The sequence below is a fragment of the Haemaphysalis longicornis genome, unplaced genomic scaffold, assembly GCF_048455015.1.
Source record: "Haemaphysalis longicornis isolate Haplotype H1 unplaced genomic scaffold, Haemaphysalis longicornis Haplotype H1 scaffold_7, whole genome shotgun sequence".
Taxonomy (NCBI): Eukaryota; Metazoa; Arthropoda; class Arachnida; order Ixodida; family Ixodidae; genus Haemaphysalis; species Haemaphysalis longicornis.
In genome coordinates, this window is record NW_027526422.1 from 46501682 (window position 1) to 46529625 (window position 27944).

Below are 27944 nucleotides of genomic sequence, written 5' to 3' on the forward strand. Positions count from 1 at the left end.
TCATCATGTTTTGGAACGCTCAAGCGTAGCTTATTTAGTGGCTCTATTATTAACTATGGAGCCCCCCACAACAAATTAATGCACCCTTGTTATGATAAAAAAACTAGTCTTTCAAAATAGTGCGTAATGACTATCCTAGGTAGTGCCTTTGATATCACAGGGGCAGCTCGAGAAAGTGGCTTAAATCAAAGTTCATGTGCCGAGGATCAAACGTGCAGGGTTTTTAACAATGAAGTGCCCCTCTTGTCTTTATAAAAAAAGGACTTTGGGTTCTTTTTGAACTGAAAATTCCGGATTGGGAACAATAAAGTATTACTCGTTCATGTGCAAAATCAGGAATAAATAGGAAACTACGCAGTGAACTTTGGTGATGCCTATTATCTTCAAGCAAAAAAACGCCCGCTGGCAAAGCGGGTCAGACAAGACACGGGTCATGGCTTTGACAGGTTTAGGGACTGTAGCATTAGCTACCTCACGTAAGTCGTAAGTCTTCATCCAAACCTCAGTCGTGCGCTATTTCTTTTATACTACATCAAATATGAAAAGCCCTTGTTAGGGTGGTACTGAAATCAGTTATAAAAATGTGAATAAATGAGACGTAAGCTATCATTATTCCAACATTCCTATAATACCTCCTTAATAGAAACACAGAATCTTTAGTTTTAGTAATGCGTGTTGTAAGTGCCTTGCATTGCTTTTTTTATTTTAGAGCAGCATTGAAACAATGACATTGCCTGCCAGCCAGGAACAGTAAACTTAACTGCGCATGCGCAAGCTAAAAACAAAACCAAAAGTGACGCTGAGTATCAATGTTGTTAACCAATATCCAAAACAGCCAGAACACGCCTCGGACGAGAATCGATTAAAAAGCCCTTTCTTTCTCTCTATCCGCGCGTATTTTGGTCATGGCATACAGTTTCAACAGTACTGGTAGAGTAAACTATAATAGCTGACTCTACTATGGGCCAAAGAGGATTTTTTATGGCTGAACCGTGAAGGTCTGATTGGAAAATTACATCATCATCAAGTTTGTGGTTGCACTGACCGCACTGGCAATTTTCCCGAATCTAACCTTTGATATTTATTCATCCATCCATATACTCACGCAATTGTCTGATATTTGTCTATTGCTATATAACCTAAAGATGGCTCCGCACTGCGTTTTATTCGTTAATGTGTACTACTTCATGTAAAATGTGTCACGAATCTCCTGTGAGTTGGATCTCTGAACTTCATTACCGCGTTGGGTCATCTTTATTTGATCGCATAGGGATTCACTGGCTGTAATGCTTGTCGTGTGCATAGCTCGTCCATAATGCGAACAAGTTTTTCACAAGGTCGTCTCTTGCTTACGATGCTTGGGGGGTCGTGTGTCCGTAATGTAAACACATGCCACTTTCGCCGAAGTTAATTTAGAATAGAGGCAATGCTCGGTCGATCAGCAAGCGTGGCTTTTTTTTTTTTTTTTTTTTTCAGATCGGTTTGAATTTTCTGTTGATCACCGCAAAACACATCTCGGGTCCGTTCCTGCGTAATCACTGGGCATGATGTCGGGCTCGCTCAGTCGATCGGTTTCGTTGAGCCCTCTGGATCCAAGTCCCCCCAGCCAACCAACGTCGGGGTCGCCGCCAAAACTCACGAGCTTGCCCAAGGACACGAGGCAGTTAGCGGATCTCACCATATCACCACTTAAGATATTTGTGTCTGCAAAAAAGCGCATCAATGACGTTTTCGTGGGAATCCAAGGCTACGTTGAAGAAAGCCACGTTTTTCTTCAAGGTGAGTCTTTGCCACTTTTGTACTGCATTTTATGTCTCACACGTTTTTTGTTGCAGTTTCACATTGGGATGATGATAAATCAAAGCCTTTATAGGCTACTTCATCTGTAAAACAGCAATGTCTTGCAGAAACAAGCTGTATCACGTTGCTAATGTTTCTGTAAAAGATGGGAGCATACGTTTGAGGACAAGAATTCTGACGGGTGTTACATAAATGCTATGAGTTTCCACATCAACTGTGCACATAGGAGGTTGTGGAAGACAGAATATGGGGCGGGAGATGTTCGATAAAATAGTCCCGACTTAAGCCTTGCTTTCACTGCATTAAAGGAGCATTAAAAGTACTGTGTCCAAATCATGTCAACGTGTCTAATACCCCTGTCACAGGGGCACTTTCACGAGCTCAATCCGGATCAGGCGCTGCTACACGGCAGTTTCAGTCGCGATCGAGCCTGATCGCGCTTGAACTTAATCCTGGTTTCCCAAGCGCGATCGGACAAAAGCAGTGATGCTCTCGTCCACGTTAAGAAAGAGTAAACTTTATTTTGCAAAAAAAAAAAAAAAAAAGGAGCACGTGGTCGGATTCCTCATTTCAGGATCTCATTGTGCTTGCTGCCTTCTCTGCACGTTCCACCAGCCGAAGCTGAATTTCGCTGCTGAAGCTGGCCAGTTCTCTCTCCCACTGCTCATAGGAAGGGTTGGGGATTGGGCGAACATTTGGGTTTTTCTGGTAGGCCCACACCATGTGGTAGAGGGTACAGATCTCACCGCAGTGCGAGCAGGTGCTGCTGTAGTCTAATGGCACAGAAGTTGACAACTTCAATGCCAGAAATTGTATCAAATAACTTGACCTAAAAAAGTGTGCGGTAACACTTATATAGTTATGTATACCTACGACCGCGCGAAGTTACCAGACGCCGGCCATGAAGTCCATTTTTGGCACCATCTGGCACACGTGAGTGCAACCGGTGAAACTTCTCAATTGGGATTGAAACGCACCGTTTAGCTGCAGTGGTATGTCGAACGCGCTCAAAAAGTCAATTGCGCTTTGCTTCAGTTCGGATTGATAGTGCATATGTGACAGGGGTATAAATGTGCTTGCAAACGTGCATGTACCCATGCACACTCTCAAACAAGCAAAGAAAGGCAATAACATAAAACAACCGATGTTGTCAATCCAGTCTTCCCCCTCACCTGATCATACGATGAACATGCTACTATACGGGTAAGATATCTTGGTGGCCAAAGTGCTCACAAAACCGGGACGAAGGAAGAAAAACAACATGGCACTGTCTTGTCTTTTTTCCTTAGTCCCTGTTTTGTGAGCGCTTTGACCACCACGATGAATACCTACCAACTAGTCCAATTGTCTGTTCTGCTGCAGGTACGACCAGTTAGCCACATCCAGTGTCTGCACTATTGCAATAATACAACATTGAAGTGTTTGTCTAATTCTTGTGGTGTATGAACCGCATCCAGTCTTTTGCAGCAAGGAGGCCCAAATGGCTAAACAGCAAAATATTTAATTTACGGGTTATGTTCAGCCTAGTAGGAAACCCTCTGGGGCCATCACTATGTCATGAAAGACTAGCTTAGAACTTCGTAGACACTGCTTCGTGCAGTGTCTGCACATTATAATTCATACGTTATTTGTGCGGTATTTGCAGCCCTCAATTCCGGCATGGAGGCATTCAAGGCTGAAGACTGTGCTGAAGTCGAAAAGTTCAAGGGCAAAATCACTGGGATTCGGGACGTCCTGTCACGTGATCACATGAAAGTCGTCTTTTTTGGCAGGTAACGCTCCCCCACACCGAGTAGCCAGCTTGCATGATGCTTGAAATGCCTTGTGTTAGCTTGTGCGCTGAAGCTGATACACAGCTCTGGTAACTGATTTGAGTGACTCAAACAATGTCGGTATTGCAGGACCAGCAACGGAAAAAGCACAGTCATCAATTCCATGCTTCAGGACAAGATTCTGCCGAGCGGATTAGGTCACACCACAAACTGCTTCCTCCAAGTCGAAGGATCGGACAGCTCTGAGGCATACCTGCTAACTGAGGATTCGAATGAGCCGAAGAATGTGCAGGTAACGTGTTTGCTCTGCACGCACACATGCACACGCACACACATGCCCATACACATTCTTCCTCTCCCTCATCATTTTTTATCTTTTCGAAAAATCTGCATTGTTGGAAGTCTTTTGCGCCACCAAAACTTGGAAACCGAAATGTAGTGGCCCTGCCTTTGAATGTGAATGGTGGGCTATCTTATACAGAGGTGGAGAGTGTTATGATCTGAAGTGCACTGCTAGCAGCAACCACTAGAGAGTTTTAGTATAGCGGGAGCTAGCGTTTAGCGCGCGCAAAATATTGCGTTTGCGCTCCGCAAACGTTTTCTACCAACCCCGCTTTTAGTACTGCACCAGCAACGTTCCGCTAATAGCGTGGTTCTGCTGATGATGATGATCGTTGTGGCCAGAAACTCTTTGTATTGGGTGGACACCGAAATGTCCGACCCAGGTGAAAATGTTTACAAGATATATATAAAGAAGGAAAAAAAAAACGGCTGAATGCCCAAAGTCACTGCACCGTCCCCACCAGTTAGAAGGCTCAGTGTCGTCGCTAGCGCCATCTAGGATATGAACAAATAACTATAACTTCGCAAGCCAACCAGCCCATACAAACGCGACCCCAGGCAAACGGCGTTATCGCCCACACCGGCGGTGTTCGGTACGGCTTGGCACAGCGATACAGGGAAGTACAGTCTAGTATGCTGTGCGACCGCAGGTACCTGTCACTGTCAGCAACGCGAGATCGTCGCTGAAGGCGAGGCGCGCGCGCACAGAACCATTCCGGCCGGCAGCGGCCAGCGGGGGCAGGCCGTCTCGAGAAAACAGGTTTCGCGAGACCAGCGCCAGCCGCGCACGGCCCGCAACGCCGCAAAGTACCGCCCGCAAACTCTGGAAAATAGCGTGCGTCCGCTAAACGCAAACCCTCCTTTTGCGGACTGCGCATGCGCACTAGGGCGCGCGCAAGAAATAGCGCGCGCTAAACGCTAGCTCCCGCTATACTAAAACTCTCTACTGTTTGCGATTGCTGGTTTGTTCAAAATTATTGCAGCGAGGCTTCATGAGTGTTGAGACTGTTTGGTTCCGTACCCCTGTTTCTAGCACATGCGACCAGGGCTGCTGTGGGGTGCCAGGCTTTGAGGAGACCAATGGCCCAGTAGAAGAGAGAGGAGTAAGCTTTAAAGGAGCACTGACACCAATTTTCGGCACTGACACCAATAATGAACACCCCTTTTGAAGGGTGTTGAGGTGGCGGGAAAGATATGTTTAGTATTTAAAGGAGCACTGACACCAATTTTCGGCGTTAATATTATTGCACAGTTCGCTTCCTTCACTTAGCAGAATACCCTGGCTGAAATATGAGCGGCCTGCGATGCGAAGAACATAGTTCAATTGGATCTCATTTATCGCGACGACGGAGCAGCGCGCGGAGCGGCACTCAGCAAACGGACATCAGCGTGACATCACTCCAGGAGAGGAAAAAGAAGTGACGCAACAGCGCTCGTCAAAAACTCGTGACATCACTTCACGCGCGCGGCCCCACGAGCGGCGAGCGGGCGCAACACCCTCTCAAGCAGGCGCCGGTGACGTCCGCACAAAGCGGTGAGGTCAGGCAGGGAGTCTGTCATATGCGCCGCTCGGGATGAAAGCGCGGGAATTTGAAACAAACGATTTTCAGGCCATTCAATGTAATTAACTATCGCCCGCTGAAGTATTTGAAGTGCTGTTTCAGGTTGGCCAGACCATTAAGCATCGATAAAAGCAATAAAAGTGTGACATAAAATTTTCGTGTCAGTGCTCCTTTAATGAAAGACAGGTCGTTCTGAGAAAGTGCTCTGGCCGGCTACTGTGGAGGTTACACAGCCAATTCAGATGCTGCACGTGTGTGGTTCAATTGTTCTCTGGTTCCAGCGGTATAGAAATGTGCGGTAGTTCCGGTGTCTTTCTCTCTCTTCTTCTTCTTTTTTTCTTTTTGTGACTTTCAAATATTGACCGATTTTGATTTGTGTAACCTATGTTCTGCAAAAGTTGCTTAGCCAGTATTGGTGGCATTGTCAGGGGGGCTGAGATTGCATGCTAAATCACTTGCTGTGCTGGATTATTTGCTTCATCTTTCTGCTTTAGAGCACAGAAACATGAGGTCGATTCCCAGCTATCGCTAACATACTTTGGATTGTAGCAGAATAAGGAGCTCTAGGTTCTCAAAATAATTTTAAACTGTCCGCACACAACCAACACAACACAAGTGCAGTGCCAGCACGCATAACCCTAGAATTTAATTTGAACCGTATGCTAAAAGGTGTTAGTTTTGCATCCTGCGTTACCCCTGCAGTATAGTAATGCCAGATCAAAAAAAGAAAAAAAAAATGACTGAAGTGAAGTAAAGAGAGTGGGCTTATTTCGCTTTACACACATTACAGATGGGGATGGCTGCATGATGGGTATTTGTGCATCCATTAGGCCTGAACGGCGCATTGAGAACAACATTATATGCATTGTGTTCATGTGTTCTTTGATTACATTACTGAACCCCACGCTGTACTGATGCTGCTGTTGTAAAATCCATTTCCAGATCAGTGTTGGAAAAGATTGAACAAAAAAAAAACTTGTGTCACGAAGGGAGTAACGGTCGCAAGAGCTTGCATGAAAAAGCAGCAGCATAACAAAAGCCACTGGCATCCACTAGACTCTGTGAAAAGGTTAACACACATTATAGGGGATTGCATTAATGATAGCGAATGCTGTTTGTGTAAATGTGACGTGCCATCAACCTCCACTTTTTGTGCTCGTGCAGTCTGTGCTGCAGCTTGCCAACGCACTCAATTCTGAGTCGCTTGGCGAGAGCACACTGGTGAGGATCTTCTGGCCTAAGGACAGGTGCAACCTGCTACGAGATGACGTGGTTTTGGTCGACAGGTAAGTGCAAAGTGGCACTACACACCATTGTGTGCAGTCGTGCCTGAAAGCGGGCTGATAACACAATTGGACACTGATAAAAATTATTGGAGACTAACAACTGTTTGGATGATGATGGAAATACCTTGTGTGGTTGTATTGTGCCGTCCTAACACCGAGTGGCCTGAAGCCATGGACGGGTGCTTACAGTTCTGTAATGTAGGATTGTAGGAAATAGGTTCGAAGTGGTGGTAATGTAAATTGAATCGGCTGCACTGGGGTTGTATTCGTGCAGTAGTTAAACTCGAGGTATTTCACAACATCGGCGTAACATCGATGCAGGCAGGTGTGTTGATAATGTGCCCAGCCAATTTCTCATCACCCCTGTGTGTGTTTCACTGTTCACTTTTAAAGGGACAGACAACCGATTTTTGTCGAGTATATATTCTCGATCCCAAATGAAAGGGAATCACTTAAAGCACCTTGATGAGAAACGGTTTTGCTGATAACGCCCTAGAACTTCTTAACTCGAAATTTTTAGATCTACGAGCCGTATGTGTCCCTCCCAAAACTAAAGCTGGCAACCATGACATAGAGTAGCTCGGCAACATACTTTTGTCTGTATGCGAAATAAAAAACGATATTTAAAAACTTCTTCCCAGCTAAAAAGTTTGAATCGCAGGCTTTCCTGTTCTTTATGTGTTTTTTTAATGCAACGGTCTATTTTGCACGAATGCGCCATCTGTTGGGATAGACGATAGGTAGAATCTGGCTTCACATTGTGGAGGTGGGAAGTTCAATTCTCCCCGGGCGCGACATGTTTTTTTTTTTTTTTTTTTTTAAAGTTGCTGTTGGCGTATATGGAAACTGAAATCAAATATTTGGCAGAACAAATGCCCCTGACTCAGGCAGAATCGTCAAAGCTCCTTCGCTGGGTCAGTTTACTGAACGCTGCTGTTGATTCTGGGCATGGAAGCTCAGTTAGCCACACTGAGAGGCATGCTGAGAGGCACCCAGCGACGGCGGGCGGCGTGTCTTTAAAAATTTCAGAATAATGTTTAGAAATACATATACAATTTAACCTTGTACAAATACTTGTGTTAAAAGGTTTTCAATACGTAAATAAACGTTTCAGCAGTTACAGTAGCTGCTAGGTTTGCAGGTCATGTGACAGGGACACGTATTGTAGTGTGAAGTTTTGACACTACGAACCGCCACCCTTCCGATTTCAGGAAGTTTGCTGCCAAATTAAAATTATTTCCGCCAATTTGTTTAGAAATTGCTTGTGGTTACCGGGCTATATAAAACGCTGGCTTTCTTATGAGCTAGAGAACATATACGCGACAAAAATCGGTTGTCTGTCCTTTTAAATCAATGCACTTCAGTCTCAATCAGTTTTGACCTATCAATTTTAGCCCGTGCATTTCTACAAGAGGTAATGCAACGGGCAAGATGACATGAAGATTTGGAAATACTAATGTATGAAGATGCAGGACTGGTAGGAAAACTGAGTGGCTTGTTAAGGGAATATACAAATCTTTTGACCTATTCTCTGCTTGCTCAGTGGCTGAAAAGGGGATGAAGACAGTATAGCAGCCTTTACAAGAGAAAAGCCGCAGCATTGGAAGAGTTATCATTACCAAGTTGTGAAGCATCACTGGAACGGTAAGGCAAAAGAAGGAACATAGCAATGAAGAGTGGAAACTAGCATGGAATCAAGAAGAGTGAGGAGGAAAAGCAAAACCGGCATTGTGGAGTAGGAAAATGGAGATGAAAAGGATGCAATGGAAGAGGAGAAGGAAAGGGCTTGGCTCAGAAGATGCCTGATGGACGAACCAGTGGTGACAAGTTTAGGGCTCTGGGTGGCCTGTCCTCAGGGTGGTCAGAACTGAGGTGTACTGTGGATGCTGATGGGATTCACAGTCGCTGCATCTACACCACCAGCATCACGCCACTGTGCCCTGCTGCCTCTATTGTATGTTCCAGCTACCCTCGATCCATCAAGTTAGCCGCAACTGCTGCTGCCTCACTCGTATCTCCAGCGGCCTGCGCAAGTAAAGTCTTCACTCCAGTAAGACTTCCCCGCCATTCATCAATATCCCTTTACTTGAACTGGACTCATTGCCAGTTTCTTATTACTGGAACATTGATTTTCTTCTTTTCTTCCTGTTGGTTTGTTGTGCCTTTCGTGCTCTCATTCCGTCTGGGATTAATGTTTGCCTCGGGCCCTTTTAATGAACTCCCGTGGTGAGGCCCGTGATTTGTGCATTCCAGACCCTGTTCTCGGCTCTCCAGCTGGCAGAAAATCATGAGCCAACACCCATCCGTGCAAAAAAAAGCCACACTGTATTCACTGAAAAGGACAGTAAAGAAAAAAAGGATCGACAGGGCGAAGAGCAATGACATGGACAATGGAAAAGGCATGGTGAATGTTGCCACGAGGGACAAGAGTCTTACATTAGAGACTCACGGCAAGTGCATGGGAGGTTGTGATTGAGCCCATGGTTGACACTGTCGCCACGGCCTCCAAGGGTGGCCCAAATTGGGACTGGGCAGCTTGTACGGAATGAAGGTGGCTGGTCAGGCTGAAGGCTCAGCCAGCTGGGCAACCCAGTCCGTGCCTGCGTGCCTCGTGGTGATGGCCCAGTAGGGTGGTGTCCTGTGGACCGGACACCCGATGTCGTACGGTCGTACCGCTGTGTTCATTCACAGTTCTTCTCGTTGCCACTGTCTGCGTGCTGCTATCCCATGCACTTCTGTTTCACTTGTCTTGCCACGGGCATATTATCAATGGTATGGCACTTCTGTACTTAGTGCATGGCTGCAGGTCTAGTCCCAATGGGAAAGTCTGTGGGTTTAGAGTAATTCTTAACTGGGTGCTGCTTCCAGTTACCAAGCTGTGATGACAGGAGTACTGACACTTAGGAATTTCCATGTCTTCCCGGTCATTTTAATTCCAGTTCTTGCGGGCTAATCAAAATGTCAGTTGAGTACCGCAGCACACACACACACACACAAACAAGGTGACACAAATGAAACATTTCTAATGGGCTGTCGAAAAAATTTCGTCCCCACAGCCCCGGCATTGATGTCTCCCCGAACCTTGATTTGTGGATTGACAAGCATTGCCTGGATGCAGATGTGTTTGTGCTGGTGGCCAACGCAGAATCAACCCTGATGGTCACGGTAAGTTTTCCCAGTTTTCCCTGTTCCTTTTTGCTACCTGTTAGGACTGTGGAATGGACGAAATGACTGAGAGCCGACGTGTTGCACTCGCAGGAGAAGAACTTCTTTCACAAGGTCAGCGAGCGTCTCTCCAAGCCAAACATCTTCATCCTCAACAATCGCTGGGATGCGTCGGCTTTGGAGCCAGAGATTATTGAAAAGGTGGGCGCTGCCTGCATTTTGTAGTAACGAGAAAGTGATCATTGAACGTTTAAATGGGCCATGCAGACAAAACGCAACTTTGGTTCATTTGAAAGATTGCCTCGTTAGAATCATACGGACACCGCTTTTAACGTAAACTTCGCTCAAATAAGCTACATAATTAGGAAGAAAGGGAATGGCCATGCGACCCACTAGCTCATTTCCCGCAGCAGAACCTATGATGTCATAAGCCCTGCTGTGCGATTGGCTGAGGCCGGCAAAAGAAAACGCAAATTAGGCAGGGCTTATAAGCTTGCCGAACGAGCTATTTGCGCTTAAATGTAGGGCACATTCTTTTTATAGCAGTAAGAAATGTGGGGGGAACAAGTTACGAACACATGTAAACATCGAAGCAGATAGTGCGGCACTTTGCCGGCTGACGCTGCCTAACACACCCGTCGGATGCGCTGGACTTGTCTGAAACAACACTGACCAACTGACACAAGCGGCACGGTCGCTTACGTGACCATGTTTGTAGAGTCATAGCTCAAGTTTTAGGAAACGATTAGTATAAACCGTAATAAAAATACAGCAGGTGTAGATGTCTTGCCAGAAGCAAAGTGCGGACACTGGCATTTCAGCAGTGTTGCAGCAACATCTATGAAAGGGGGCGATGAACAAGATAATCAAACGGGTGCCTATGAGATGGGAGCAGCCCTGGTCAACGGGGTATGTTTAGTTTTAATAAAAGGCCCTGCTCCTAATGCGTCGTTATCGACGTCACGAAAACACACGATTTAGCAGGAGAATTGAAATTCTGACTTAAAATATTTAATTTCTCAGTTAATAAAGCATCGTTTGCTGCCGAACAAGCGCTTAGGGCCCTATAAAACACTGAATCTTTCGAGTAAAACAAACGTATTTTATCCGCATGGCCCCTCTAAGCCTGGTGCTAACGCAACGTGAAGCTTTCATGGTTAATGCTGTTTAAAATTTATCTGTACCCAGTGGAAGTTGTAAATTATTTTGGGGGTGGCTAGAAATAAACAAATTTTAAGTTAAATTAGCCAGTAAAACATTCAAGGATCATTCAGAGGTTACCCGTGCTTTGGTTTCTGTTATCTTTTACACAGAAAGGATGTTACAGAAAGCATGCAAGCATGTTACTTAGAAATGTTACTCTTCGTTGTCTGGTCATTGTATGCCCTACTTCTTGCCTGTATTGGTCTGTGTCGAGTCTATGACTGGCATCTTAGGAGTCAGTTCTGGAGCATCATGTGTGGAGACGGGCTCAACAGTAAACAGTATGCATTACAGTAAGCAAGAAAGCTTCAAGACATGATCGATCAAATTCCACTCAGACCAATGCTTGCATTAAGTGGTGTGTACTAGTACATGTACAAAGGACATATCAAAAACTATTATTTTTAAAGGCAGATGGGTACAATTCAAACAGTGAAACAAGTGCACAGAAAAGCAGGGAGGACTTTGTTAAAAAGACGATGCACTTGTACATTTTCTGCTGTTGGAATATTACAAGTTGCCAAAATAGACTGCGGATGATTTTTTAACCACCCTCACATTTTATCTTCACCAAGACCGAAGGTGAGCGATGGCTAACTGGGCAGCTGTGCATTATGTTGAGTTTGCAAAATGTGGCTGTTGTTTTGCTCTTTTTTTTTTCCTGAACCCTTTCTTTAATTGTCTTTTCTTACTGTGGCAGTGAACTGTGGTGCAGTGAGACATTCGGGGACAAGAAGTTATGCGGAGCAGTCAAGTTAGAATTTAGAGGACCAGAGGACGTTGCATCAACACGGAGCTCAAATTAAGGAAGCGAAAAATGGGGAAAAAAACATAAATAAGGTGAAAAAGCACCGTAGCTGCATAAACTGAGCAAGCTAAACAGTCTTTATTGAGCAGTCACTTGTTATCAAACATGATACTGTGTATGTATGGTTAGCAGGGAGCAAGCAAGGCGATGGTCTGAATTAAGATTCAGATCAATGGCTAGGCTTGGACAGACAGACTTATAAACCAGGCCTAAGGGCTGTGAGCCTTCACAATGACAACTTGACCAAGAAAGACATGAGGCTAGGTGCGAATTGCTTGATTGGGAGGGAGAGGGGGGAGGGGGGGGGGAGGGTTGTGCATCCATTTAAGCCCATCCCACTGGAAAGCACCTGGTCTTCTCACAGCTCTTGGAGGTCTGGCCAACTGTTGAGATTGTCGCAGTTATTGTTGGTCTGTTAATCTTGGTGTCCCATTAGAGCAGTCGTCAACTAAACCTGACTGATTTGCACTTCTTGTTAGCAGTGCTCGCTGTGTGGTTGTCGCCGGTTGTTGTGAATGCTGCTCTTAGTGGGGGTGGGAGGATAAGTTTTTTTTAAGTACAGAGCACTTTAGGGGCTGGCCTTGTTGTCGTAGCTCACTGTAACGCTCGACCTCGATGTCAAGCGAGTGCCGGAATCAGGCGTCGCAGCAAGATAACGGACCCAAGTAGAGCCCGGCGTACCGTCGTTGGGCGTCCTGCAGAGGCTTCAAAAACCAAGCAGCTTAAATAGTCATAACTGTTTGAAACTTGCGAACCGGTGGCGCTTGTCATACATTCCCCATTGTTTAGCGCAAAGAAAACTGAACGTACATTTGAGTCAAAATGTATGTAATTAACCGGCAGCCCTCAAGTTCATTTAGTTCGGAACACTCGTTGGGTTGGTTTTTACGATAGTAAGAAAAAAAAAGTGGCAGTGCAACGCCAGCATGTGCGGGAGGAAAAGCAAGCACAAAAAGAACAGAACTCCCGCTGGCGCTGCTTCAGGCAGGGGGCGTGCAGCACTGCGGAGGTGGGAAATTTGAATTGCATTGGGTGGTAGCCATGAGTGGATAATGGCGCTACAGCCCATTATGGCGAATCACTGCTCTGCACATCTGGCAGCTTTCACGTTGAGTGGAGCGGCTTTAATACTTTCCCAACCCCTCGGCCACCCACGCCCGGCCACCTTGCAGGTGCGCAAACAGCACATGGAGCGCAACCTGGCCTTCCTGGTGGACGAGTTGCGCGTGGTCAGTCGCCAGCAGGCTGAGGACCGGGTGTTCTTCGTGTCGGCCCGGGAAGTGCTCAACGCCCGGCTGCGCAAGCAGCAGGGCCTGCCCCAGCACTGTGAGTGCACAGCGGATGCCCCCTGACCCCACTGCGTCTGTCTCAAATAGGTGGATGAGTAAAAGACGTTGGGCAAGTTGGCGCAAACTTGTGCAGTAGAAGCAAGACTGAATGAGCTTTCACGTTTAGCTCTTTGGGAGTGAGAGTTCAGTTGTCCCATCCTGCCACTCCTGTGTCCTGTTTATTGCGCTCTAATTTCTAGAACAAAGATGTATCAGTCTAGTTTAGGGTATGTCTAGTGTATGTGGCAATTGTGCTGTAAATAGTGGCAAATCCATATTAGTGTGGAGGCTGAGGCTATTTTTTCCTAATGGTGTCTGGTGCAGAATGAGCAGTGTTTGCCACCTGCTATGCCGCTCTGGTGATGACAGCATGCTCAACTTGTTCTACTTCACATGGGCATGCCCTGCTTTCTCAAGCCGTCATGTGCAGCCGAGAAAAAGTGATCTAAAACTCAACGAAGGAGTAATGCAACGTCTGTCTTTTCATATACTTTTTTTTTTTCTTCCAGCGGGCATTGGGCTTGCAGAAGGTTTCCAGGGGAGATACTTTGAATTTCAAGACTTTGAGCGGAAATTTGAGGTAAGGCTTCTGCCATATGAGTGCACCTTGGAGCCTTGTCATGTGTGTGGGGAGCAGATAACCTCTTGCAGGTGTGGGGCTAATGGCTCCCCTTGTGCTTCTTTTAGGAGTGCCTCTCGAAGTCTGCCGTGAAAACGAAGTTTGAGCAGCACACGCAGAGAGGCCAGAAAATTGTAACCGAGCTACGAGCCATCATGGACAAAGTCTACGAGCAGGCGTCGTTGCTCAAGTGAGAACATGGCTTCATTGGTGTTCCCAAAGGTCTTCTGGCTGCAGTTGTCGTGTGACATGATTTCATGTTACAATAAGGCAATAACTCGTGCCACAGCTGTAGGCAGGAATCGACCAGATATTCAGCACACAGAATGTTGTGGGAGCAGGGGGAATGTTCTGGATTTCAAATTTTGGGGCTTTAAAGCACTAAAGGTACAACTTTGACTCAGTCGGCAATTTTGACCACCCATGGATCTTGAACGTGCACCAAAATCTCAGCACATGGGCCATTAGGGGGCAGAAGGTTAAACCTCTCACCCTTATTCGGTCTTAACTTAAGCCAGCAGGCCTGTACTGCAAACTTCGTTATAGGCTCCGTGCGCTGGTGTTTCGAGCGCGACCGCAGCGCCGCCGAACAGCGGCGCCGTCGAAAATCAGATGTTGGTCACCCCGAAAGAGCGGCTTACCGGGCGAGATTCCGCAGTCGTCGTGAAAAAGTCGAGCTAGTTGTGCACATTTCTGTACGTATTGCTGGGTCTACGGCTCCGCAACATTTTAAAAAGGTTGTGAGGAAGCTGACGAAAAAATATTTATCTCGGTTCCCTTGAAATGAAGCGGAAAGGCGACAGCGATGAACCCGCGCAGTGCGACAGGCAATGTAAACAACGCCGATCGAATTCTGCTCATGAACGTTCTTTTTTTGCTGTTTTTTGTGAATGTGGTTTATACTCGGGGATCTTGTTTCTGTGCACCCCCGCTATCAGCTTCGGAGAAGGGTGGGGGGGCGGGGTGACCTGCGACAGACGGCGCCCGGCGAAACTTGCATAGGCAACGCGAACCTGATCGGGAACAAAAACAGCGCGCCAGCATACACCCCAGCAATCTTACCTGCGTGATACGGAATATGACGCACAGTAATGGTTCACACGAAACTGCAGTGATCCCACTGGCAACCTCCGCAGATAAACGAATGGGTCATTAATATGCGCGTCAATCATCTTGAAGTAGTGACGGTGTCGGTCGTTTTCTTTTTCTTTTTGTCGCTGAGCTTATGCTTCCCCGGCATTTTAGCATTACGTGTTGCTTATGCTTTACCAATATGTATCGGTTATGCCTCTTCTGTATTATGGTGCTCATCGCTGCTTACCCCTTCCTAGGTGTACACGCGGAGGTTCTGCCCGTGCGGCCTCGGTGGCTGCTTTGACGCAGATATCGCGGCCAACTCCATACGACTAACATTTCGTTGATTTGGACAGAGCTGGAACACCGGCGTTGATACCGGCGCTAAAATTTAGCAATAGCTGCCCAGTGCTCACAGTTATGAGTTGACGAACATAGCAACTGCACGTTTACGCGAGCCGTGGCACACGGACTTGCGCGTGCAGCTTCCCCCGCCTATACCTCGCTTAGACTCAGACTCACTGAACTCATAATAAAGTGCAGAGATGCGTGAGCCGCGTGTTTACAACAGAACTCACAACTATTCACTGTACCCGCCTCTAAATAGAAGTCACATTCCAGGGTCACATCTGTCATGTGCCCAACGCCATTGCTGGAAACATCGGACGGCTCCGTTGCGTTCGCTAGCTCCTCCCGGATGCAGTAAACACGTAAACATCGTTTGCGGCGTGTAGCTGGCGATCACGTTTAGAGGTTTTCTTATATAAAAAAGAAAACGAGCCAATATATCCCATCTCTCTAAAACCGTTAAAACGAGCGCGCTGGTTTGAGCAGTCATCGCAGCGTAGCATGGGGGCAAGCGATGGCAACATCCGATAAATGCCTCCAGTGGCCATAGATGGCGCTAGTTGTTCAGGCGCTGGTGTCGCCACCATACCAGCGCACGGAGCCTATACTGTCGTTAGGCCTGGCGTTAGGCCTAGCATTAGGCCTAACCATGGTCTTGCCCTCCCTCCTTCCCCACCCAGGTCGCAGAAGCAGACGCAGCGCCGGGAGCAGTGGGAGCGGCTGCAGTTCACGCAGCAGCAGCTGCAGCTGCTGACGGACGAGGCGAAGCAGCGCATCGGGCAGCTGGTGGAGCAGGTGGAGGGCCAGGTGTCCGGCGCCCTGAGCGAGGAGATCCGCCGGCTGGAGCTGCTGGTGGGCGAGTTCGAGCGGCCCTTCCACCCGGACCCCCTGGTGCTGGGCGTGTACAAGCGCGAGCTGCACGCCTACGTCGAGCGCGGACTGGGCAGCAACCTGCGCGCACGCCTCTCGGCCACCCTGCAGATGACCGTCGAGGGCGCCCAGAAGGACATGATCGGTACGACCATCCTCCTTTTCCTTCCTCCCTTAATACAAGTCCGGGCAATTAATAAAAGAAGACTGATTTGTCCCGGTGACGACGAGAAACCGGCTGGCGGGGCTCGCTTACACTGCTTGCTGGGCCAGGTGCGATGTCACTTCTGTCAGGGTGTAATGGCCTCTTTCTGGTATCAATTTCGGTGTCAAAATCTGCGGTTTTTGCTAGTCAGTGGCTAATCACTGGCTAGTATTTGAGGTGTCATATTTCGTAACTTCCAGTCTTTTCAGTGAGTCTACGGTATACAAAAATAGCGTTTTTAAGATGTTGAAATTTTAGCTACAGTCGGCTTTTAAAGGTGCCCCGCAACATTGCCGATGGACACTTGCATTCTTTCCTTTGGGCCTGGGAACCCTTTGAAAGCTGTACTTAGTGCCACCACAGAGCAGCATTGTGTGATTTGTCTGTTGCTGCAGACACCTCTTGTGGTTTCTAAATTGCTTTTGTTGCGATTTTGTTCAAGTGGCTACGTAATGCACCTATTGCTTCAACTGAAAGGATGCCGGCTGATAACCGGGATATGAATTGTGTGACATCACGCAATCACACAAACAATGCTCGGGCCAAGAAATAGAAAAAAATCTTTTGAACCTGTTTCTAAGTTAGGCGATGTGCGCATTAACAGTAATATTTGGCTTGGGTACTTATGACCACCTTATCTATGTACTGAACGCACTTTCAAAAGTGTTGCAGATTTGAAAAAGGTTAAAGAAGGTATATATTGAAGGGAGGGTGCCTTGAAGCGTGCATGTGTGACAGTAAAGCAAATTTGTGTCAGCGCTGAACTTTGGCAATGCACACAAAACCACGCAACAGAGGTCTGCTTCCTTCTTCCCATATCTATGGATGCATTGCCATGGAAATACCGATAGAAAAAAAAATAATAATAAGGCATATTGTGTTAGCTTGAGTTCATTCATGCAGCATTTCATTATTATTTTTTTTTTTTAAGTTTGAGCTTTGGAAGTACAGGGAAGTAGGTAAGTGCTTGGCACTAAGCCTTTTATAACTAATCTATTTATTTATTTATTTATTTGTTTGTTTGTTTGTCTGTCTATTTATGTATTATTTCTATTTTTTTCTTCTTTTCAATGTGGTTGTCGAAAGTAAGGAGGGGGCTGTAGAATCAAACGGTGCTTAAAATTCTAGTCGGCGTGGTGTTCATGTTTAAGTCGCGAGAGTGTGTTCTACTGGAATGTGAAAGCTATGTAAGTTCTGGACAGCCGTTTAGAGACCGCAGAGCATCCCAGACACTTCACTTGAGGGCCACCATCTTCTGCTGTGCACTTATTGTGCTGACACAACCGCACTACCTCTTTTCCCTGCAGGCCGGATGTCGTCATTGATCCCAGCAGAGCAGCAGCCACAGATGCTCAACGTGTTACCCCGACACAACTTCGAGGTCCTCTACAGGCTGAACTGCGAGAGCCTCTGCTGTGACTTCCAGGAGGACCTGCAATTCCGCTTCTCCTTTGGCCTGGCAAACATGATCAAGTTCTTCACCCAGCACCGAAAAGTCGACCCAGCCACGGGCGCCAGCTACTCTGCCATGGTTCGCGATGTCTTCCTATTTTGTGCTGTTAACCACTGCAGCCGAACGGAGTCTAAGGCGTGGCACTTCAGCGTTTTTTAATTCATTAGAAAGGACAAAGTGCAAACATGTTTTGAAACTACTTGCTTTTCCGATTCCCACTAATGAACCTTTAAGCAGGCTAAAATTGAACCGTGGTCCTCCAACGCAATGTGCACATTTGCGTGTAGTTCCTTGCCCTTCATGTTATCAGTCTCCCGAGCTTTCAGTCGGCTTTCACATGAATAGCAAGGCTAGCAAAGGGGAAGAAAAATTAAAACCGGCCTGGTGGTGTCAATGCACCTTTTTTAAGGTTTCTATTTTCCTGACTGCAAAACTGCACATTTTTATTATTAAAAGTGGGAACTGGGGTGAAGTCTTTTGCGCACAAGGTAAACCCATTCATGTCATGCTCCCCTCGTTTTATCTTGCAGGCCCCGAGGGCCCAGCTGAGCACACCGCAGACGCCCAGCAACGAGATCAAAGTGTTCCCAGTGGCGCCTCCCGACTACCTGGGCATCGTGCACAAGCTGGCGGTCGTCTCACCTACGCCCCAGACAGCCCTGGGAGTGCTGACCGTCGGGGGATGCGTGCGTGGTTCCATTTCGTTTCAACCCTTCTTTCTCCACGTTGTAGCATTGCAACAGGGCAGTGAACAGGGGCCTAAAGCAGGGCCAGTAGCATAGGGGAGTCAGATTAAACCCGACCCCTTTAAACTGAGTGAGAGTGAGGGACAGCTTGAACCGTGCTCCCTTTTACTGCACAGATGGTGCGTGCGATTGGCTGGAAGGTGATCGCGGTGGCCCTGGGCACGTACGGGGCGCTGTACCTGTTTGAGCGGCTCACGTGGACCACGCGGGCCAAGGAGCGCTGCTTCAAGCGCCAATATGTGCAGCACGCCACCCGCAAGCTGCGCCTCATCGTCGACCTCACCAGCGCCAACTGCTCCCACCAAGTGCAACAGTGGGTGTTTTTTTTTTTTTTTTTTTTTTTTTTTTTTTTTTTTTTTTTTTTTGAGGGGGGAAGGGCTCGGGGAGTGAGGGCTCTTTTGCTGCAAAGCACGAAGACGTGAAACCCAAAATTGGCCATGTCTGAATGGATCCATGGCCCTTAACTACAGTGCAGTAAGGATATGGACTTCAGAAGTGGAGCTTTGTCTATCAACTAATTTTATTATCTTAGAAACATTTAACGAGCGTACAACCTATATAAAAAGAAGACTCCAGGCTCTGTAAAGACAACAGAAAGAAAGAAACGACAGTGCCTTCGGGGCATGTCACCATCGTGTATTTTAAGGCCTTTTAAAAGCCAGGTCGGTGAGTTCGCAAAAACTCTATACATTTTGCGGAATTAAATTCGTTATCTTCCAGCAAATGGTTTGTGTCGCCGCTGGGATCAAACATCGCTTTAGCCAGAGCTGGATTCCAGTGTTCTTCAACTAACTCTGTCTATGTCATTGACCTGCCAATGTGCTTTGACTTTTCTGTGAGCCATGTTACTGATTTACTTTTGGGTCTTCCGCTCTCATTTAACAATGCTTGAATGAACAAAAGAAAAAAAAAGTGACAGTGGAGGTGTGCCAACACTGCAAATATCCAACACTAGTTGGTTTTGAGGGGACACTGATGTGAATTTGTCAAGCTCCTGTTGTTGCTTGCACTGTGTGGATTGGCTCAAATAAACACACTTTTTATCGTTTATCAGGTTGATTAGCAGTATTTATTTTATAAAGCCCAAAAGAAGAAAAACTACCATGCACGGTCTGGGCCGGCTGCACCAGCTAAAGCAGTGACGTCCATATGAGGTGCTACTGTGATTGGACAATGTCCAAGATTAGAATTCAAACCAGTTTCGGTTTCGGTTCTGTGAAACAACATGCTTGGCATCCGACGTTATCACTGTTTGGGCATTCTCGATATCTCAGTAATTGGCATACTGCGCTTCTGCCATGTTTTCGGCTGTAAAATGCATCAGATAAGCCTACCAGCACGGCTTGGAATCTTAACAATCACTAGCCGAGGCGTACGCAGTGGGTGAATGCCCTCCACATCACTGGAGGTGCTTACGCTTTTCCTCCAGCTTTGGAGATTTCCTGGCTCGTGCCTGTATCGTAAAAGGCGTGTTTGCACCATGCCAAGGGTCGGCTGATTCAGGACTGTGCCCACAAGCACTCAGTGCTTATGGTAACACCATGCCAACGAGAATTTGCCAGTGCATCAGTGTCAGTCCGCATGTGTTCTGAGAACTCGCTCGTGGAGCAATGAATGTTACAGCGCAAATATGGTGAAATTAGTGTACAAAACAATGCCAAAACACAAATAAACCAACTCCCTCCCCCCTGCAAAAAAAGAAGAAAAAAAACATGTAGTACTGGTGGGAATTCGCTCTTGCAAACTGCAAAACAATGTACCTTGTACTCCAGACCACTCGGCCACAAGGCAGCGCTCCGAGGGGCGGAAATATAAAGTGTATAATGTATAGCCACTTAACATTTTTATTTAGTTTTGGAATTCCAAGCAGCCTATTCCAATGACTATTTCTTGAATAGTGCTCGTGCAGTAAGCGTCTCCCAAATTTCCACAAATATCGCATCTCTAGTGGCTGCATTCCTTAGACAGAAAAACGTTCAGAGATTTGTGGTTGTGCTGCTGACTGCTGTGCTAGTTCACCCAGCGCAAAAAGTGCTTTCTGCACCATGGTTTTACATACAATAAAAGTTTAGGTTGATTTTAATTCCTTAGTACCTATATTAACTTCACTGACTCTTCTCCTACTTTCAATGGGCCTTAGATTTTTCTACTAGCGTGCCAGTCAGCAAACCGTCGCATGTGCGCTTGTGTGGAGCAACTTGGACTTGGAGCTTGATACATTCCACAAACTAACAAACTAAAGGCACACTCTTCTAGCCACAAACGTTTCCTGGCTTTGTTTCAATTGAGCGAACAAGTTGTGACGACCTGCCGGCAGCCAGACGACTAAATGCTAAAATGCTAGGCCAACTGATTCTGTCGGACAGTCGGCAAGTTGTGCAGTAGCACAGTCAAGTCAAGCCATCTCGTTTTGATGTCATACGAAACGTCATAGGAAATTGGCAAGGAGGATGCAGAGAGGAGGACAGCATTTTCGAATTGATTTTTCTACTGAATAAAGTCATGTAAATGCAGCGGGAGTTCTCGAAACATGGCTTAGAGATTCCAGACTACATTTGTTGCTAGTATTCCCACAATGTTTACAAATCAGTTCAGTGTCCAGTTAATAAATTCTCATAAAGCAAAAAAGCAAAATCTCTCAAACTTTATTTTGAGGTGAAATTGGTTTAATCTAAGCAAAAAAAAAGTTGAAAGCAGGATTTCATGCCATGCCTTCTGTTCTCATTTGTATTTTTTTAAATTATTAAGGTAGAAGCACTTCGAAAAAAGAAGATAATTTTTTTTGAAGGTTGGCTTTCAAAGAAGGGTTCCTAGTGTTTTAAGTATGTTTTTTGTTCCATGAGAATTTAGATTTTTAAAAGTTTTGTAAACTATGCATGTGCATGACAAAGCACAAGCAAAAGAAAAGAAGTCTGCTCTGCAGGTTACATTGTGTGCTCGCTCTCTAAGTTGGATCGTGTAAACACCTCGAAGCCAGTGGGGTGGAGGGCCTCACTCTCAGTTGCTGGTGAAAGTAGCAATGCTAGTACTTATGAGTTGCTCTTTGTGCTTTCAGAGAGTTGTCGAGCACGTTCGCTCGCCTGGGCCACGTGGTTGACGAAGTGGTGGGCGAAATGGATCAGGACATCAAAAAGCTGGACAAGGAGATTTCCAAGATGGAGGAGGCCACCACTAATGCCAGGACATTGAGGTACTTAGCACTTTGGCAGCATCGCCCAACAAAGTTCTCCAAAAAATTGGGAAAAATTAAAATAACGGTCCAGCCCATTGACTGCTTTTGGAGACTCTGCTGTTACTTCATGTAATTGTCGTCGTTGCGCAAGGCTCTTAATCTGGAACAATGCTACTAGGTGCCTCTGAGCTGAGCATCTAAATCACTTCAACTTGCTCCCACTGGTCTGTGGGTAATTTTGAATGTCACCTTAAGTTAGGTAAGGCGTTGTGCCATGTCCTGTGTTGAGGGCACCCTGAAGACGGCATACATTCCTGGTTTATTTAAAAGAGCTAGCCGTTGATGGTTCACACAACTCCATTCTGGCTTTAAAGAATGTAGTAGTTCTCTCCAATAATAGATAACTACGTAATAAAAAAATTTCAAATTTCCCTCCGCACAACCCTAACAGTGGCGTCACCGGGAAGGCGCACCAAAAACACAAAAAGTCTTGTGCCTATCTCGGGCAGATGCAAACACTGTCAACACCCTCCTTAGAAGAGTGTACAAACAGGCCCTCGGTCTTGCGCTCAATACCTCTACAGGGGGCCTTTTTCAAAGAGGCACACCTTGCCCTCCCAGTACAGTCACCTCGCTCGCGCAGTAACGGGCCACCCTATTTTGCATCAGCTTCCTATAAACTGCTCTCCAGCGCAAGTGCACAATCCATACATGCATACAAAAGCACTTATGCATTCTCCAGCTCCCCCGAAATGTGCATCCTACGTACGACACCACTGGCCGTTCACAATGTGCTAAGGCCCTTCACAGGTCACTCAGCTGTAGGAAGGATGTACTCTATGTTGATGCCACTGCCTCCTCTCCTATACCCCTGCGGCCATTACATTGGAAGGCCAAGTCACTATGGCAGCCTCAATTTCTGCCACTTCTCCCGAGGAGGCGGAGGAGGCTGCCATCGCGTTTGCCATGACCCACTCCCCTACTCTCACGATTGTGACTGACTCGAAAATCGTCACCTGCGATTTCAGCGCTGGTAGGACCTCCCCTACTGCCCTTGCCATCCTCTCTACCTGTCCCCAACGCATGCCATAGCTATCATCTGGACACCCGCACATGCTGGCCTCCCCGGAAATGAGGCAGCCGACACCAGCTCCCGAGTACTTGCCTACCGAGCTCTGGCCACTCAGCAGCCACAGTTGCCGGGGCCACCTGCCAGCTCTCACCTTTCATGACATTACGTCACAATACCGTCTCGAACGACTCCTCTACCCCACTGCTTGTCTCTCTGCTTCACAACACCGAGAGGTCTTGTGGCGTCAGACCTGCACATCTCCCATCTTTAAGCGCCTCATCCTCCCTGCCCTCTACTCTCCCTCCTGTCTCTTCTGCCCCAAAAGAGCTGACCGGAACCACGTAATGTGGGGATGCCCCAGACGACCCTCTCCTAAATCCCTTCAAATACGTTTGAGCAGTGGGAGGCTGTCATGCGCAGCTTAACACCTACAACCCAGGACAAAGTCTTGGACTGGGTGGAGAGAGTCGCAACGGCTTACAATGTATAGGCTGTTTTTACCCCTCCTCCGCTGCCTATTGTCTACTTGACAATGAAAACGTTCTGACCGCCACCACCCCAGAAAGTCAGTGTGTTGACTCGCCTCTAGCTGCAAGCAGCATCCAATCACACAAATACAGCACTTGTGGCATCACAGGGCAGTGCAAGAAAGTGGCTGCTGTGCTGCCACTTTTTTGTCTACTTTCAGGGGTGATCCAGCTGCGCCATTTGCGCCATTTTGCTACAATTGTACTCTCCTGCGCCCTGCTGCGCCCAGTGGTGTTTTACTTGCGCCAAATGCCCCGAACCGCTTGAACCCGGTCTTCCGGCCGAGAGTTGTCCCCTCAAACCAGCTGAAGCGAGAGACGATCATTCTCCCGCTAACCAGCACGATGGTTCCTAGGTTGGCAACTTGGAGGAAGCGGTGCGCTCGATTATTCGGTTGCCCCAGCCGAGCTCCGCTCATGGTGCAGCCACAGTGCAGCAATAGTGCAGCCACGGTGCCGCTTCGGAGCAGAGATGGTGATTTGGCAAGTCGGCATGCATACACTCCGGTGGCGTAAACCTCAACGGAGTGGTTTCCCGCACTGCTGCAAACAAGCATAATGGCATTACTTCATGTGTATCGCTTGTAGAAAACTAGCGATTGACGTTCGGCCACTCGTGACGAGATGCACAAACGAGAGTATTCTTTTCTGCGCTCGCGGCGAATCATTTTATTACTCTGCTGCCTTATGTTTAGGGCTTGTGCAGTGGAGTAGCGCTAGCCAAAACTGCATCAGCGTAAGTAACAACTTGCCGTTTGGGATTTTCGCAGCGGGTTGCTCTTTGTTTTTGTTTTTTGTTCTTTTTTTTATTCTGCGTGATGGTATTGAAAATAAAGCCCTTTCATATTGCTCTTATCCACCGCCTGAGTGGCCGGGAATGTGGTGCTGATGTTGGCAATGAAAAGCGGCTCAGGTGGAATTTGGAAGAACAGGAGATCTCATTCCGTGCGTTTCTGAAAAGTGCTGAAAACATTATTTCATCAGGGCAGGCTTTATTAGCAGAAGGAAACTCTGCCTTTAGCCACAACCCGCCGCGGTGGCTCAGTGGCTAAGGCGTTGCGCTGCTGAGCACGAGGTCGCGGGTTTGATTCCCGGCCGCGGCGGCCGCTTTTCTGATGGAGGCGAAAAGCAAAAACGCCCGTGTGTACGAGATTTCGGCGCACGATAAAGATCCCCACGTGGTCAAAATTAATCCGGAGCCCTCCACTACGGCGCGCCTCATCGCCTGCGTTGCGTCGGCGCGTTAAACCCCACAATCAATCAATCAATCAACCTTTAGCCACACCCTCTCCGAGCTGAATGAACTTAATAAGAAGGCAAGCAAGAAGCAATAGTATGGTGTGATGCGTGTGAAGTGCAATATCTTCTGTCTAAATATTGTCGAGCCGGACCCTCCGAGCTGGATGAACTGAACGAAACCGCAAGTAAGGAGCAACAAATCAGTGCAATATGTTTGAGATAGTGAAATATTTTTATTGTAAATAAAATGGGCACCCTTTTGGTATCAATAAGTTTTTGTAATGGTTACTTGGTGTTTTTTTTTTAAGTTAAAGAAACGCTTGTCATCTGCTTCACTTGCAGTGGTGTCTAAAGGCTGTGGGGGCACACATTTTTGGTGCTTTAGTTACCAGCTTCAGAGTCTACAACTGTGGGGAAGTAATTAGCGTTGCCTGAATGGTTGCCAGCCTTCTTTATCTCCAGGTAAATGAAGCTGCAACATAAGTTTTGTGCTGCTCCCAAGCTGCTCCAAAATCAAGCTCTGATACAATAGTGCTCCAAAATAACATTTTTTCAGCTCCAAAAATTGCTCCCATAGTTCGAATGGCTGGATCACCCCTGTACTTTCTTTTGTAGTTATTTTTACTTTGTGTTGAAATTTGCTTGGTCGTTATTTTGATGTAGAGGTCGTTCAAACGAGTGAAACTCTTGTGTTGTCTTCAAGCTTATTTCGCACCCACGGTATGTGGGAAGTCAGTGCGCTCAGAAAACAATGAATGAACTTTAGTGTGAAGGTATATGTGTAATGGCAAACAAAACCGGGCTGACGGTATAATGCGTGTTTTGTGTACGCTGCAGTTTACCAAAACCTTATCTCTAGTGAACTTGTCTTGAGTTTCGTCCTGAGTAATATTCGTTGCATGGTGCAGGGGACCGTTGAGTTTGCCTTTGAAGACAAAGTACAGTTTGTTTTATTTAAGAAAACTAGCCCTTGGTAACTCTCTCAACTCCATTCCAGCCTAGGAGGCCATTTTCACTGAAAAAGATTAGAAATGTTGCGAAACTTTTAAATTTCGTGCTACACAACATGACGTGGTTACCATTGTGTTAACGGCACGTTATAGCTTCCAAGTGATGCGATCAAGTGAATTTTGTAAGCACCACTGCAATCGCACGGTTCTGTTTCTTAGCAGTGACTTTGGTCCACGGTCACCAGTCACGTAAACAGGTCTCTGTGAAGTCATAAGTCTTGGCTGAGAAACTGGCTGAAAGTTCCCAGGCCACAAATAATTAAAGCCAAAGCTTAACTCTTGAGTGCAACAATTGAATTACTTTTGTTACGATTGCCACTACTAATGCTTTTACCAACTTTACAGTATAAACTACATTTCTTTGGTTTCAGTGGTTAAACTTCTACTTTTACTTGTTCATAGCCCGGAAATTTTTTGCCGTGGCCTGGGGACTTTTGACTAAGACTGTACATGCTTACGCCATGAGGCTTGTTTGACTGACATTCACTCTCCAAGCAATGAGGGTTGAGAAACGAAGTGGTACTGAACATTTTGAGATACCAGAAAAAAAAAGAACAAAAACCTCAAATGTTTGGAGTTTCAAATTATTTGTCATTCGAATATTACGTAGGCATTGAAATTTTGAATGGCATTTCTTGTGCAGTCATTGAGGGATTGTAATTCAAAACTCAGGTACTCGCACTTCCCTAGTTTCAAACATTTGGCTAGTCAAACACTGTGTGGTTACACAAGTTTACAGCCAATTAGTGTGCGGTTGAGGCATAACATTTATAGGGGCATGCTGTTAAACATTCCCACTAACAGCTGCCATGCTTGAAACGCAGTGGGTTTACTTATATTTCCTTCTATTCCAGGAACAAGGCTGGCTACCTGATGAGCGAACTGGAGACCTTTTCGCAACAATACCTCCAGTACGACCAGTAGGGTGTGGGGCCCTTAGGGATTGATTGGTTATGACAGCGACGTATTTTTGTGTCTGTTATGTAGGAGGCGTTAAGAAGATGCATGCGTCTGTTGGAGTTGAGGTTGCTTTTTTTTTTTTTCATTTTGCTATTTTGTGGCGCAATTTTAGTACTAATACTTGTCTAAAGGAATGGCTGTGGTGATTATATTTAGTTTAGGGGTAAAAAAATTCTTGTTGATCTTATAATTTTCTGGCGCCATGTGCATGGATAAGTTGTTGAAATGATAAATGAAAGGAGCATTGGTTTCATTTTTTATAGTGCATGAAAGCTTTTCTGTTTATGCTACATTTCCGAAAACTGTATTTCAGCAGTACCACTGATGCATGTAAAAAAATTACTGCTTAATTAACTTATTCTTGTTATCAGCATGTGCTTGAGAGTAATTTTTGGTTTCCTGATATTTTTGATGCATCCATTGTAGATACTTTTTGGTCTGCATAACAATTGAACAAAACAGAATGCCTTTTTTGTTTTGGTTAAAAAAAATTGTTAGCGTTGTAATGCAAGAGTAATAAAGCGCACCAGCTCCGTTCTTCTGGTGTTGTCTCTCTGATTAAAAGAACTCCTGCCTAAAACGGGTGCCTAGGAGTCACGGCACTCAAATACTGTGGATTCTTCTCAATTGAATAAGGTTGATTCAAATTAATGCTTTGAAAGAGTGGCAGCATCACAACTGTTTGGGTGAAACAAAGCCTTTCATTGGTCTAGTGGAAGTTGAAACAACGTAGTGAAACGCTGAAAAGAATTATATGGTTGTCCCATAATGGGAACACAAATTTTGCGCGAGCATCTTTCTCTCGTTTTTGCCACCATTGCTTAATTATTATCTTATGTGCCGCTGACCTCATTCTTGGCATTGTTCCAACCTTTATCACAGCTGTATGCACCGGTGGTGCGAGGCTTCAGGGTTAGGATATTTACACTCACATAAAATTTTAAGTGATCTTCACAAAGGTGCATGTGAGTAGTAGCACCTGAGCAGGAAGAGTGCTACTCGGTTAGGCACAATAGCGGACCATAAGCTTGGGACACTCGCACCTGCAAAGCCTCGCACTGATTAGCCTAGCAACACAGTTCCTGGCTTGCGCAGCATTCCTTTTTTACATGGCCTTGATAGGGAGGCTTCACACCCTGACAGAATTGCGTTGCCTTGCAAGGCCGTATCTTGGCTGCTGCTAAAGCGAGCCAATGGCTTGAAACATTGGCATATTTATTTTCCAATGGCACATACCCTATCAATGACAATAATAATGAATAAGTCAATAAATTGACTTATTGATTGATTGACTGAACTTGTTGACTGAAATGGTTGAGTTGACCAACTGTTTTACTATTAAGGGCTGTCCAATGTGCTTCTGTTTGTATGTAACACTGGGCT

At 46.2% G+C, this 27944-nt stretch overlaps 2 protein-coding genes across 2 annotated transcripts in view; one reads left to right on the forward strand and one right to left on the reverse strand.

Annotated features, from left to right (window-relative positions):
- LOC144145499 (RUS family member 1) overlaps positions 1-27944 on the reverse strand; it is a 273889-nt gene that overhangs the window by 11240 nt on the left and 234705 nt on the right. The window lies entirely within an intron of this gene.
- On the forward strand, positions 1030-27098 carry Marf (Mitochondrial assembly regulatory factor). Its single transcript, XM_077677145.1, has 16 exons — positions 1030-1212; positions 1477-1779; positions 3446-3572; positions 3702-3864; positions 6641-6762; positions 9819-9927; positions 10021-10128; positions 13111-13264; positions 13776-13846; positions 13954-14075; positions 15988-16322; positions 17690-17913; positions 18366-18521; positions 18698-18894; positions 21637-21771; positions 26456-27098. Exons 2-16 carry the CDS (start codon positions 1545-1547, stop codon positions 26523-26525), a joined length of 2328 nt encoding a protein of 775 aa, XP_077533271.1. The 5' UTR covers positions 1030-1212; positions 1477-1544; the 3' UTR covers positions 26526-27098.

Coding starts and splice junctions, on each gene's coding strand:
- Marf (XM_077677145.1), top strand. CDS start 1,545: ATGATGTCGGGCTCGCTCAGTCGATCGGTTTCGTTGAGCCCTCTGGAT. Junction 3,573..3,701: donor AAAGTCGTCTTTTTTGGCAG/GTAACGCTCCCC, acceptor TCGGTATTGCAG/GACCAGCAACGGAAAAAGCA. Junction 13,847..13,953: donor ACTTTGAGCGGAAATTTGAG/GTAAGGCTTCTG, acceptor TGCTTCTTTTAG/GAGTGCCTCTCGAAGTCTGC.